Source organism: Pimephales promelas, chromosome 6 (genome assembly GCF_988280905.1).
Source record: "Pimephales promelas chromosome 6, fPimPro1.hap1.1, whole genome shotgun sequence".
Classification (NCBI taxonomy): domain Eukaryota; kingdom Metazoa; phylum Chordata; class Actinopteri; order Cypriniformes; family Leuciscidae; genus Pimephales; species Pimephales promelas.
In genome coordinates, this window is record NC_142774.1 from 33,262,254 (window position 1) to 33,276,471 (window position 14,218).

Genomic DNA, 14,218 nt, shown 5'->3' on the forward strand with positions numbered 1-14,218 from the left:
TCACCTTTAAAGTATATATATATATATATATATATATATATATATATAGAAATCTTATCCAAGATCTATTTTATTTCAGCTAGTTGCCAAGGCAACATTTCTCATGTAGTTTAACTTGATGTTATAAAAAATAACTAAAAAAAAGATTAAAAACTGTATAACCATAACTAACAACAAAATAACATCAAAACACAACAAAATAATTTAAACTTTAAAATGTATAATAGTAAAAAGGCATTCAAAATATTAATAAAAACTAAAATAATATCTCAATAATACTAAAGTAACATTTGGTTTTATCAAAAATGTAAAATATCTACATTACAATAAGTGTTGAGGAGCACCAAAATATCGTTTTAGACTGTGATGATCGTTATGTAAATAAATGAGAGTATACGTATGTAGAGTGATATTGGGCTAGTGGTTTTGCACACTTCACTAACAACCTGTGAGGAAGGGATTGAGTTGCATCTTCTTTCTGCATTGCCCTTTAAAGGTGTAATAATGCTTGACTCTATAAAACGAGGAGCTCATGTGATGGGTCCAAATAATTTAACTGTCTGCAATTGATCACGTAGAGTAGACTGGTGAAGCTGAGAAATCATTAAGAGGCTATTACATAAAGGACATAATTTATTAATAATGCTTCCTTTATACACCAGTGTGAACGATACACAATGTTCATGCAAAATTTGACACCTTCCCAAACATACTTTATTAACCGTAAAAAACAAAAAACAAACACACAATACAATAGTTTTATCTGTGCAAGCGGTCATGTTATAACCAATAAGACCCAAAAAATGTTGCAGGATGATTTGAGTCACATATTAAGAAAAGAAATGTAACATTTTGCTTTTAAACCAACACCCTGAAGTTATAAGCAAACAAGTTGAAAAGAATAAGGATATGTTTACACGACAACAACGTAATAAAACGGAAAGGTTTTTCCTTTGTTTTTTCGTGTACAGAGGACAACATTATCAAAATGATCCCCATTCACACAAATCCGTGAAACCGATAAAAAAAAAAAAAAAAAAAAGCTGTATTCTGCTGCCAGGCCAGTATTGGCAATGCCAATTTGTAAAGAAAAACCACATGCATATACACTGAATAAACACGGTTTTCACAAATTCACCTTTTTGTAGTTTACTCGGCATCGTTTTCAAAATCATGCACTTTGAAACCTTTTTCCAAAGGTTTGCGTTTCAGTCCCCAAAATACCGTTGTTGTGTAAAAGAAGGGCCAAAACGCATAAAAAGTTTTCCGTTTTAAGTTGAAAACGCTGTCGTGTAAACGGCCTCTAAATCGTACAAATAATAATAATAATAATTCTCTCATAATTTACTTAACCTCTCCAAACCTGAATTTCTTTCCTCCCATTCCAGGATTTTTCTCCATATAATGCACTTTACTGGTATCCAAACGGTTCAAGGTCCAAAAGACAGTTTCAGTGCAAACTGCTCAAAGGGCTTTAAACGATTCCAGACGATGAATGGGTCTTATAAAGCGAAACAATCGCTCATTAAAAACAAAAACAACAACAACAACAACAATATAGACCGATTAATCGGTCTGGTAGATTAAAATGTAGAAACCTCTACATTTGAGCTTATAAAACTTAAACTTTGTTGTTGGTTTTTTTATGAGCGATTGTTTTGCTTTATAATCTGTAGACTGATTAATCGGTCAGACGATTAATTGGCCGATTTTTGGCATTTTTTTACATAATCGGCATCGGCCAATATCCAAGTATATCAAGCCGATTATTAGGCAGGCGCATGTGTGGGCAGCCTAGTGTTGTCGTGGACACCAATTTACAGCACCATAAAAAAATAGTAATATTCAAGCCTTCTGAAGGCATACTATAGCTTTGTGTGAGGAAATATGATAGTTAAGTTAATTCTTGAACCCCTTTCCCCATTATAGCTCTTAAATCTCAAACATTGCATTTCACCAATCACATTTGCGGTCACCAATTTCTAACCTGGCACCACTTTACAATGCATGTAATCGGAAGATTTCACACAAAGCTATCGTATAGTGGACAAAATGACTAAAGTTTTTTGCTTTAAGAAGATTTTATTGTGCTGTATTGTCTTAGGAAATGAAAACAAATCTCATTTAAATGTTCCACAGTACAAGAAAATCATACGTTGAATGAAATGAAATGAATTTTTTTTTTTTTTGTATGAACTATCCCTTTAAGAATGTACTGGCTGAAGTGTTAATTATTCATGAACAGCAATCAAAATATGTACAAAAACTGTGCCAGCACAAGTCTTGACTCGTGTGATATCTTGCGAAATAAGTCTGTAATTACTGGGAAACAGGCGCCGGATCCTTGAAGCTGAAGTCACAGACGAGGGACAGGTGATCTGAAGGGTAATTATAGGATGGAAGCCTATTGGGTCCAATTTGTTCGGCTGTAGGAAAGTCCAGAACCGCATTAACGTCAAACGCTCTGTGCGAATACCACACGTAATCCAGGGTGTGGCAGCTCTCGCCACTGGGCCGGATCTTCCACGTTGTGTAAGGTGGCTCGGTTTTCCCGTCCGTACTCAAATGCTTATACGCACTGTCCAGTCCCAGACTAGACGTTGCGAAATTCCTATAGACGTCTTCTGACGGCTCGGCATTAAAATCTCCACACACTATCAGGGGAACGTCTGTATCCGCTTTTTCTTCTGTCTCTATTCTCTGTGCAACGTTCCGCAGGTTGCGCAGCAGATCCGATCCCTGCGTGCTGCGTAGGACCTCCCAGCCGCTCCGTGCCTTCAGATGGGTCACCGCCACGCAGAACGCCCGACCTGTGTCTCGGCAGCGTAGAGCGGTGATGATGGCCACCTGATTGGTCTTCAACATCATGGCGGACAGTCGCAGGTGTGTTGTGTTAAGTGACTGGAAGCGTTTGTGATTGAAGAACAGAGCGCAGCCATCAGGGCCGTTGTTGTTCTCCACATCCAGGCATGGAGACCATGGTTTGGGGCAGAAACTGCTCTGGTAGCCCAAACTTGCCAGGACGGGCTGAAACATGTCAAAGTAGTGATCAACTTCCTGTAGGCATAGGATGTCAGGTCTGTAGGTTAGGATCTCCTCCAGGATCAAATACTTCCTTTCAGCCCAGTTCAGGGCATCCACGGGGCACTGCACAAAACTGTCCATGCCTTCACCTAATGCTGCAACGGGACAGGGAGAAGTTGGATCGTGTTAAAAAACATAATCTCTGTAAATAATCCTTGCTACAACTTTCTAAAGTGAAAGATTATTATGAAAATGTCTCCTTGCGGCAGTGTGATTTCAGCACCATTGAGATACTTTTATAGTTTTAATTAATATTTTGAATTGGTTTTTATTTTTATGCGTCCATTTTAAGCTGAAGTGTTAGTAATTTTGTCATTATTATTCATTTTAAATATCATTCATTATCCTCATTCATTTTTTTAAAGTTAGACTTCAACCTTTTTATTATTATAAACAAGGAAACAAGATAAAAAGATAAATGATAAAGAATGCGTGTTATCTAATCATTTTTGTTTTTGAATAAAAAGTAAATGGGGTCACTAGTGTATATTTTTTTCTTCACAAAAATAACTAAATCTCTGATGACTCAATAAGTGCAATTTGCATTTATTCCTCAAAGTGGCAATGTCTGATACACATTGATGATTTGATGATTCACTCATAAATACCCACAGGCAGAAAACAAAAGAATATTATGGAAGTTTGTTTCCACCACTAAATAAAAAATAAATCAGAAGCATAACATTTTTGGATTGAACACAAGTTATAATTAAAGTCAGAATGGCAAGATATTAACTAGTATTTGGAAGTTATAAAGCCAGAATTGTGTGATATAAACTCATAATTGAAAGTTATAAAGTCGTAAAGTTTTATACTCATAATGTGGCAGTTAGAGAGCTGTTAAGATAAAAAATCTGGGTCACTAAAATCCTGAATATGTCATAATGATTAGCGAAACAATCATTATTAATGCAATTAAAATTGAACTATTTTAGTACATCTAGTTAAACTAAATGAGAAATCTTGCCTTGGCATAGTTAAATGATATACAGTATATATATATATATATATATATATATATATATATATATATATACACATGTGTGTGTGTGTGTATAATTATTTTACATATATATAAATACACACACATGCTTGTATATATTTAAGAAATATTTTCATGTACTGTATATAGATTTATATATAATTAATATTATATACATTTATATAATATATATATATATATATATATTTATAGATAAATATTTTTTTTCTTAAATATACATGGATGTGTGTGTATTTATATATTTTATAAATATAAAATAATTATATACAGTGCACTCATATATGTAAACACAAAAAATGTATATATATATATATATATATATATATATATATACACACACACACACACACATATAGATAGATATAGATATTTTATTTCAGTCAATATTTATTAAACTTTAAATGGTTATAAAACTTAATAATATAAAAGACTTTTATATTATTACCACAAAAAAAATCTATTTCAAATCAATTCGATTAATCAAATAATTCAGAAAAAAGTATCACAATTTCCACAAAACCAGTACAGCAGTTGTCAACAATCTCAAAATTGATATTAATAAAAAATGTTTCTTAGCAGCAAGTCAGATATGATAATGATTTCTGAAGTATCGTGTGGCACTGAAGACTGCTGAAAATTCAGCTTTGTCAAATTCAGCTTTTGTTTTTTATTGCAATAGTTCACGAAACATGAATTACATTTTATTTTTGCTCAAATAAATGGTCTTGGTGGCCATAAGAGGCTCTCACATACCCCTAAAATGTTTAAGTGTATATCATGTTAAACACAAATTATATGTCATTCAGTGTCCCCTCTTAATGATGATGAATAGGGTTTAGGTTTGTACCTTGTGCTAGTACATTCCACTGCATAACTCTGATCGTCTGCCTGGAGTCTCCATGTCCCGTCTGAATGAGAGATCTCTGCAGTTGGGCAGGCCGGTTTCTCAAAACCTCTCGACATTCCCGCAACAGCTCCAAAGGGTCCGCCAGGTCTTGATCCAGGTCGTTCCCCCTACTGTATGTGTCCCGAGTGTGAGGGAGAGCAGGTCTGCTGACAGTCTTAGCCAGGGCACTGTAGAGACTAGAGCTGCTGCCCATGGAACATGCTAAGAGAAACAAAACAGACATCACATAATGATCTTTCCTGGAATTTCATCACCTGCTTCCTTTTTAAAGGAATAAAAAAAGAACTATCCACCTGGTCGCATTTTTGCTGCAAATAGCTTTCAGTGTGAACACACCTTTACACTGAGCAGTTGTGCTGAACTAAACCAGGGTTTGCCATCGGTTTCCACTTTAATTCATTCTATCCCGTATCTTCGTCAAATAGGACAAGCAAACACTTGGTTAATCCCTTTATACAGAGAGCAGCAAGTAGCACCAGTTGTTAAGACATGTCGCACACACCCAACACTTAGAGGCATTCATGCATGTAATGGCTCCATTGATCTCGAAGTCTCAGCAACATGCAAGTTCACAGGTGTAGACTTCTTCAATTTAAAGGAACATCCTGGTTGGCTACACTAAAGCTTTTTGTTGGTCTATAGGTCCCTGGTAATCCATCTTGGCCTTAATCAACTAAACATGCCTTGATTGACTCCTGGTTAGCTTTGAACTGAATTACCTCTGAGCTCTAAGGATCACTGAAGCTTTACCATGCTCACTGTTGCAAGTTGAGTTAAAGCAAAGTTAATTTAACAATAGCATACATACATCTTCAGAAATACAAATGGCAAATTCAATAACTACAATTTCAATGCATGACTAAATAAAATGATTCAAATAAATTTAAATAATTGTTTTCCCCATTAAAATCAATCAGTAATTCGTTTGTGCTGACATGTAGCGGCCGAATTGTGCCATCTGTTACTGATGTCATTGCATAAATGAGCTATCATGTGATATCAACATGACAGTCCCCATAATGCAACCTGCTCCAAGTAAAATTAAACTGCTTTTATTTGGCTAATAATATGACTAGTCTTCATCTCATGTTGTACATTAGTTTACACAACATACACTTCTAGGCAAAAGCTTGGAGTCCTTAAGATTTTTAAAAAATAACTTCAACTTCAACTTATTCATCAATAAATAAATGCTGTTATTTTGAATTTTGTATTCATTAAAGAATCCTAAACATTTTTTTTAATTATAAGAAATGTTTCTTGAGCACAAACTCAGCATATTATTCATTACTTTATATTTAAAAACGTCTTAATCAGGAAAAGGTCACCAGATGAGATTTTTTGAGTGAGATATATACACATTTATACAATGGTATTGGTATCTGATACCATCACTGTACCATTGCATTTTTTGCTACACCACCACATAAATAGACTCTGTTGTGTTAATTTTCTAATCAACTAAATGTTACCCGAGTTTAAAAACAAACACTATTCAATTTTTGTCTTAAAACTGTCCATTTATGACCTCATTTATAAAAAGACCTCCAAACATATTATACAAACTCATTAGTGTTAAAAAACCAAGCGGCATAGAAATCAACCAACCATTACAATTTTTCATTAGAATTAAAGGAGTTAACTGAATTTGTTTATCTTACCAACAACCTCCATGATGTCAGGACTGAATTTTGAGCTTGTCCTACAGCAGAGTGTGTGTGTGTGTTGTGATGTGTGAGCGATGTTCAGCAGAAATGCACCACTGGCTGTGTGTGTTAAACTGCTTCTGACAGAATGAGATTACAGACTTGAGACGTCAGGAGACCATATGGACGCACGACACACGCAATCTGAGCACACGGGTCAAAAGGCTTTTCCAGACATAATGCAACCATGAAATTACATCATTTTATGCATGATACATTACATCCGTTTCGTCACAAGGAAAAATACTCATTTTAACTACACTCTGTGTGGTGACTGAAAGAGCTCAACATGCTGCAACTGAAGAAAACACATGCAAAAAAGAAGAAAACACCAGCATATTAAAAAAAAACATCATCAGTTTGACAACACATATGCTGCAGATACTCACAACACAACCAAATACAGAAACTCGCTGGAAATACTCACAATGCAACCAAATATAGAAACTCTCTGCAAATACTCACAACGCAACCAAATACAGAAACTCGCTGCAAATACTCACAACGCAACCAAATAGAGAAACTCGCTGCAAATATTCACAACACAACCAAATACAGAGACTCACTGCAAATACTCACAACACAACCAAATACAGAGACTCACTGCAAATACTCACAATGTAACCAAATACAGAGGCTCACTGCAAATACTCACAATGTAACCAAATACAGAGACTCGCTGCAAATACTCACAATGTAACCAAATACAGAGACTCACTGCAAATACTCACAATGTAACCAAATACAGAGACTCACTGCAAATACTCACAATGTAACCAAATACAGAGACTCACTGCAAATACTCACAATGTAACCAAATACAGAGACTCACTGCAAATACTCACAACGTAACCAAATACAGAGACTCACTGCAAATACTCACAATGTAACCAAATACAGAGACTCACTGCAAATACTCACAATGTAACCAAATACAGAGACTCACTGCAAATACTCACAACACAACCAAATACAGAGACTCACTGCAAATACTCACAACACAACCAAATACAGAAACTCTCTGCAAATACTCACAACACAACCAAATACAGAAACTCTCTGCAAATACTCACAACACAACCAAATACAGAAACTCTCTGCAAATACTCACAACACAACCAAATACAGAAACTCGCTGCAAAATACTCACAACGCAACCAATTACAGAAAAGCGCTGCAAATACTCACAACGCAACCAAATACAGAAACTAGCTGCAAATACTCACAACACAACCAAATACAGAAACTAGCTGCAAAATACTCACAACACAACCAAATACAGAAACTAGCTGCAAAATACTCACAATGCAACCAAATGCAGAAACTAGCTGCAAAATACTCACAATGTAACCAAATACAGAGACTCACTGCAAATATTCACAACGCAACCAAATACAGAAACTAGCTGCAAATACTCACAACACAACCAAATACAGAAACTAGCTGCAAATACTCACAACACAACCAAATACAGAAACTAGCTGCAAAATACTCACAACGCAACCAATTACAGAAAAGCGCTGCAAATACTCACAACACAACCAAATACAGAAACTCGCTGCAAAATACTCACAACGCAACCAATTACAGAAAAGCGCTGCAAATACTCACAACGCAAACAAATATAGAAACTCGCTGCAAATACTCACAACGCAACCAAATACAGAAACTAGCTGCAAATACTCACAACACAACCAAATACAGAAACTAGCTGCAAAATACTCACAATGCAACCAAATGCAGAAACTAGCTGCAAAATACTCACAATGTAACCAAATACAGAGACTCACTGCAAATATTCACAACGCAACCAAATACAGAAACTCTCTGCAAATACTGACAATTCACAATCACATGCCCTCGTAATAACTTTGCTTCCCTTTGCAACGACATCTCTTCTCTTCTCTGATGACTTACAAGACAGATTACCGATTACAGGATAACCTGTCTCTCACATGAGATAACAGCAATAGAAACAGATAATTCAATAATCCAATCAATTCAGAATGTACAAAATCAAGTCCCACCCTACATTTCTTGTTTGAGAACCTGTTTCACTCAAATATACGTCAATAGGAAAGAAAAGACTATTGCAATTTCCGTTTCGTGTGAATTTAATCATAAATGTCTCTAACCCTCTGACTTGTTTTCAGGAAGCTAGGCAAGGTTACAACATAAGTGGTTTGTACATTCACAGTACAGTAGCAACAGTTACTTACTTTTTGGCACACATTTGATATATATGTAAAATAAAAACATCCACTTGATCATGATATGCTTAAAAAAAAAAACTCCATTCAACCATCCTAACATTTATATATTTTTTAACTATATCTTACATTATGGATTACTAAAAAATGATAATATTAAAATCTCCAACAAACCATGTACCATGGTTTTGGGGTCAATAAATTGAAAAGAAATACATTTTTAAAGAAATTAATATTTTTATTCAGAAAGGGCACAAATGAATTGATCCAAAAGTGAGAGTACACTTTTACAATCTACGATGGTACTGGAAAGGTAAGGGAGTATCATTTCTTTCAGGATAATATTGTGCTAATATATCTCAGTGTCACTCAGCTTGAATTTTAAGGTCATGATTAAAAGTCACAGATCAAAATAGCATCATCAACACAAACTGAATGAAGGGAAGTACAGCAACACCATTATTAGAGGTGCAGGCCATCAAAATGACTCTAAAATAAGGGATCAACATGGTACTGTATGAATATAGGATCCATCCATATACTGTTAGGCGTGTTGTAATAAATGAAGTTATTGGCTTATATCTAGTTCTAGCTTAATTTATGAGATAATCAGATCTCCAGCAGTTTGACTCATTTGTGCCACAAAGGAAGCTGTGTACTTGTGACCAATGAAACTGTCATCGAAATTTATCTAAGTCAGATATAATGAGTTATAGTGTGTCTGCCAAAGTACACAAAAGGCCTGTTTACACATGGCCACATGATGCATTTTCACTGATTTTGTGATTTGATAGCAATTCAATCATATCAACACCATGCCTGCATCAAAATAGGCTATGCATTTTAGTATTTTCTTCATATAGTAGTCAACAAAAGATTTGTATGTCCGAATTTATAATATTCATAAAACAATAGGCAATAAGTAACTGGATGATACTTCCGACGTGCGCTCTACTGTCCCATGGCCATGAGGCCATGGGAGAGGAGTTTTGAATGACAGTGAAGCAACACAACTAGGCCACATGACAATGACAAGACAACAAATAGTATATCTGGATTACATTTATAATACACACATTCACTGTAATAGAACATAGTGTCAATGGAATATGGCAAGCAATCCGATCACTCAAGACGATTAAGGTAACCAATTGTAAATAAAGTTGTTATGATCTAAATCAGTGTCCTTTATTTAATTTAAGCAATGACACATTTGCAAGTGTATTACTGCTTTAATACAGCAGTTAAATAATTATCATCAAGAAGTCCAAACTTATGTTTCAGATAAAAATTTGTATAGTTTGTATATTTCATTTCTATGAAAGGAACTAGCTCTAAAACAAGAAAAGCATCAAGCTTTGTGTGTCACCATGCCACCAATCTGAAACTGAGTATGGGAGAGGAGCAAAGCAGAAATTGTTTTGTTACACACTCCACTCTAGCACCGTTCCTTGTTTTCCATTTCACACACCAGCTCACTACTAGAGAAAGAAACCTACTCCAAGACAAGAGATGTAAATATCAGCAATCTTGGAACAAAAACCACTTCCGCACTAGACCCGCAGTATTTATTAATCAAATACATATCAGATACAGTGAGGAAAATAAGTATTTGAGCACCATGCTATTTTGCAAGTTCTCCCAAATTGTCATCGTAGGTGCATGTCCACTGTGAGAGACAAAATCTAAAAAAAATAATCCAGAAATCACAATATATGATTTTTTAACTGATTATTTGTATGTTACAGCTGCAAATAAGTATTTGAACACCTGTCTATCAGCTAGAATTCTGACCCTCTCTAGATACACCTGTTTGAGGTCATTAGCTGCATAAAGACACCTGTGTCCACCCCATACAATCAGTAAGAATCCAACTACCCGTATGTATTTTCAATGGCATAATATTGCCTATACTCACGAGACTACTTTATTACTTGAACGAAGTAAATATACATTAATGAGCACAAATATTTTTGAAAGAACTAAGTTTTTAGCTAAGAATAAACTAAAAGAGTTACACGGTGTAGCTTAAAAAAACCAACAACAAAAAACCAACCAAACAAACAAACAAACCGAAATGCCACTGCGTTGCTCGGAAACGCTCCTGCTTTAAATGTAAGTTACTCAATTATATTCATTGTGTTCAATCACTCGCTTGGTCGTGATGTAACCTGCAACCTCGTGCTTATGAGAAATCATATCCATTCACGTCATTTTTGCTCGTGTGATATTGTGTTACTCAATTGTCCACTGATTTGTGGTCCATCTTTAATTATTACGCACGCAAATAATAATAATAATAATCGAAGCATCACTAATTGTAACAATCCTTGTATTATTCGTAGTACTAGGCTTGAATTTAAATTGATCTATTGTTTGAATTCCCTTATGGTTTTGTGCTTTGAATTATCAACAAGTGGACTTGAGTTGAACGCCGAGTAACGTTACCTACAGAGACCATCACCACACGAGCGAGCTAGTGGAGGGCACGCAACACTTATTTGTGATTTCTGAACTTCTTCTAGGTTACGAGTCATTACATGGAGAAGAAGTTGGAGAACAGTCTGATTCTATAATATGCGCCGCACCGGTGAAACTGAAACACAAATGCAGAGAAGACTTAAAGGACGACAGCGAGCGCATACATTAAAGGTAAAGTGGTGTTATGCTAGTCGACTTTGTTACTCACCGGATTGGTTACAAATGCTGAATATTCCTCTTGCAGGCTGTTTATTGCGTGTATCAATGCGATCTGCGTCCGTTTAGAAACATAAGTGACCTCCCCAAGCATACACACAGCACAGAAACAGCTGTAATCCAAAGCAAGGTCATAGTACTGGTGGTGATTCCTGATCCACAGAGTTGCATTGCCATCTGCGGGGTTGAGGCGGTATTGCATATCAAAATAAAGGATCCCCTCCTCAAGAGGGCGCCTGCATTCATAACTGGTGTGTGTGTGTGTGTGTGATAGCAGCCATGGCCCAAAGTATTGGTAGTGCCATACATTTTGTGTTTTGTAAAGCTTGCTTATTTTTTGTATGTTTCTATGGTATACATACCTACTAGAAAACAATGATGCACATTTTAAACGTTTTAAAGGCTTTTATAGGCAAAAGTAACCCACGTTTGATTTTTGATCATTGACGAATGCAGTGGACTATATAGTGAGGTCGCCATTTTGTAGTGCTGTCCGAATGTATAGTGATGATTATTATACCCTATATAGTCCACTTAATGTATCCCAGAATGCATTTTGAAAAGTAGGGTACAACCGATGGTCACTAACCCAAGCCCTACATACCATCATGCATTGCGCTGATCGTAAAAATAAGTTATGACCATGTGTGGAGTAGTGCATTATAACAGAAACGGCTAGGAATGACTTTTAGTTTTTACATTTTGGAGAAATAAGCTCAATATAATGTAATGTATTTATTTAAAAAAATCGATTTAGCCCAGAGCCGGCTCGGCACCAGCTGACAGATGATGGGCCGTTTAAAAAGAGCGACAGCAATGACGTAATCAATGGCGCCGAGAGACGATCGAGTAGTGTCTGAAAGCGGTGTTTCTATTATGCCGGTGAGCTCAGCTCACTATATAGTGCTCTACTCCCTACTCCCTAACCCCTACACAGGTGGTAGGGAGTAGTGGTTTGAGTGGAGATTTAGGATACAGCAAATGTTTAACAATTTCTACTTGGAGCCACATTGAAATCCCCATACAGATCTGGAACTAAATGAAGACGCCTAAAGAAAATGTCAAGAACCTAAATCTAAATGATATTAACATGAATTTAATATTTTTTTTTTTCACACAGCAGGCCATTAAATAAACAGCCTTGCTGTAGTAGATGTAGTGGTTTTGTAATCTATAAGACTGTAATTATAGAGGATGTGAAATATGATCGCCCCTGTTGCTCTTCCCAACATTCTATGGCTTTCGGTTATGATGACACAAAATATCGACACCTACAGTTATGGGAGCAGGTGGTGCTAAATGTTGATAAAAGCCAGTTTTAGGTTGATCTGATCTTCCCACAGGTCCCTTGGGCACACACATGGGGCCTTATTCATGAAACATGAGCCGAACGAATTTCTGCATAAATCGTTTCTAAATCCATTTGCTGCAAATTCTTGCATTCAGTTCAATAGGACAGAGGAAGTACATGTATTTTTCACAGATATCTTTTCTGCTCGTGTTTCGAGAATAAGGCCCATGATTATTACATATCGCAGATCGGCAGTGATCTTCCCTCAGTTTTATTTGCAAACATAAGATTTACGAACCAATCTGACATGCTTGCACAGGTAGGGTCTAACTCGTCTTTGGATTCAACTGCGCTTGTAGCTTATGAAGTTTAATGAAGCATACATGCAAGATGGAGACAGATTTGTCAGAACGGTAAGGGGCATGGTAAATTATAACACATTAGTTATCCAAAGCATCATTTATTGTTGTAAGATGATGGAAGGAGAATGATAAATGTATGAATTAGGAAAGAAAATGACATTTGAAAGGATAAACTTTGTCATAGAATTTCAAAACATATTCTGATCATAGAATTTCAAAACAAAGACAAAAGTTTGGGATCAGTAAGATTTTCATAACATTTTGTCTCTTATGCTCACCAAGGCTGCATTTATTAGCTTAAAAAACAGTAAAAATAGCAAAATTGTGACATATTACTGTAATTTTAAATTAACTTATCTATTTTATTTTAAAATGTAACATATTCCTGTGATGAAATAACATCATTACTCCAGTCTTCAGTGTCACACGATTCTTCAAAAATCATTGTAATATATATGTATGTAATATATTTCTTTGAAATAGAAATCTTTCTTTGAATTTATAATAGACATTATAAATGTCACTTTCGATGTATTGTCCTTGCTAAATGAATGAATTCCTTACTGACCCAAACATTTGAACCGCATATATTTCCCTTTTGTATTTCTTTTATGTATTTTATATAACTTAACATACGTTTTGGCATGCATTATGCTGCTGCCTTGTTTAAATTTAGGCCATGTCCACACGGACTCTGGTATTTTTATAACTGTGACTTTTTTTACGCGGTTCGGCCGTTTGTCCTCACGGAAACGCAGTATCAGGACACTGAAACCGAACATTTTTGAAAACCCCTGCCAGGGTGAGTATTTTCTGAAACGCCGGTTGCAGTGTTGTCGTGTAGACAGTGAAACCGGAGTTTTTGCAGAGCTGACGGCATCTGATTGGCTAACGTGGCTTTACGGTTAGGTTTATCGCCGCCTGTTTGTGTTGCATGCTCTTGACAGCGCTTGATAGC

At 35.8% G+C, this 14,218-nt stretch overlaps 1 protein-coding gene across 3 annotated transcripts; it reads right to left on the minus strand.

Annotated features, from left to right (window-relative positions):
• Nucleotides 1-615: 615 nt before the first annotated feature.
• noctb (nocturnin b) lies at nt 616-11,777 on the minus strand. Of its 3 annotated transcripts, none has more exons than XM_039674935.2 (3): nt 11,600-11,777; nt 4,935-5,195; nt 616-3,179 (listed from the first exon to the last, which is right to left on the minus strand). In XM_039674935.2, exons 2-3 carry the CDS (start codon nt 5,185-5,187, stop codon nt 2,320-2,322), a joined length of 1,113 nt encoding a protein of 370 aa, XP_039530869.2. In that variant the 5' UTR covers nt 5,188-5,195; nt 11,600-11,777; the 3' UTR covers nt 616-2,319. The 3 variants fall into 3 exon arrangements, with proteins under 3 accessions (XP_039530869.2, XP_039530867.2, XP_039530870.2); XM_039674933.2 differs by lacking the exon at nt 11,600-11,777 and adding an exon at nt 6,656-7,352; XM_039674936.2 differs by lacking the exon at nt 11,600-11,777 and adding an exon at nt 5,331-5,762.
• Between the last annotated feature and the right edge of the window lie 2,441 nt (nt 11,778-14,218).

Excerpts from the sequence above, each read along its gene's own strand:
- noctb (XM_039674933.2), bottom strand. Across the intron at positions 3,180-4,934 it reads GTGGAATGTACTAGCACAAG|CATTAGGTGAAGGCATGGAC; the intron begins GTACAAACCTAA and ends GTCCCGTTGCAG.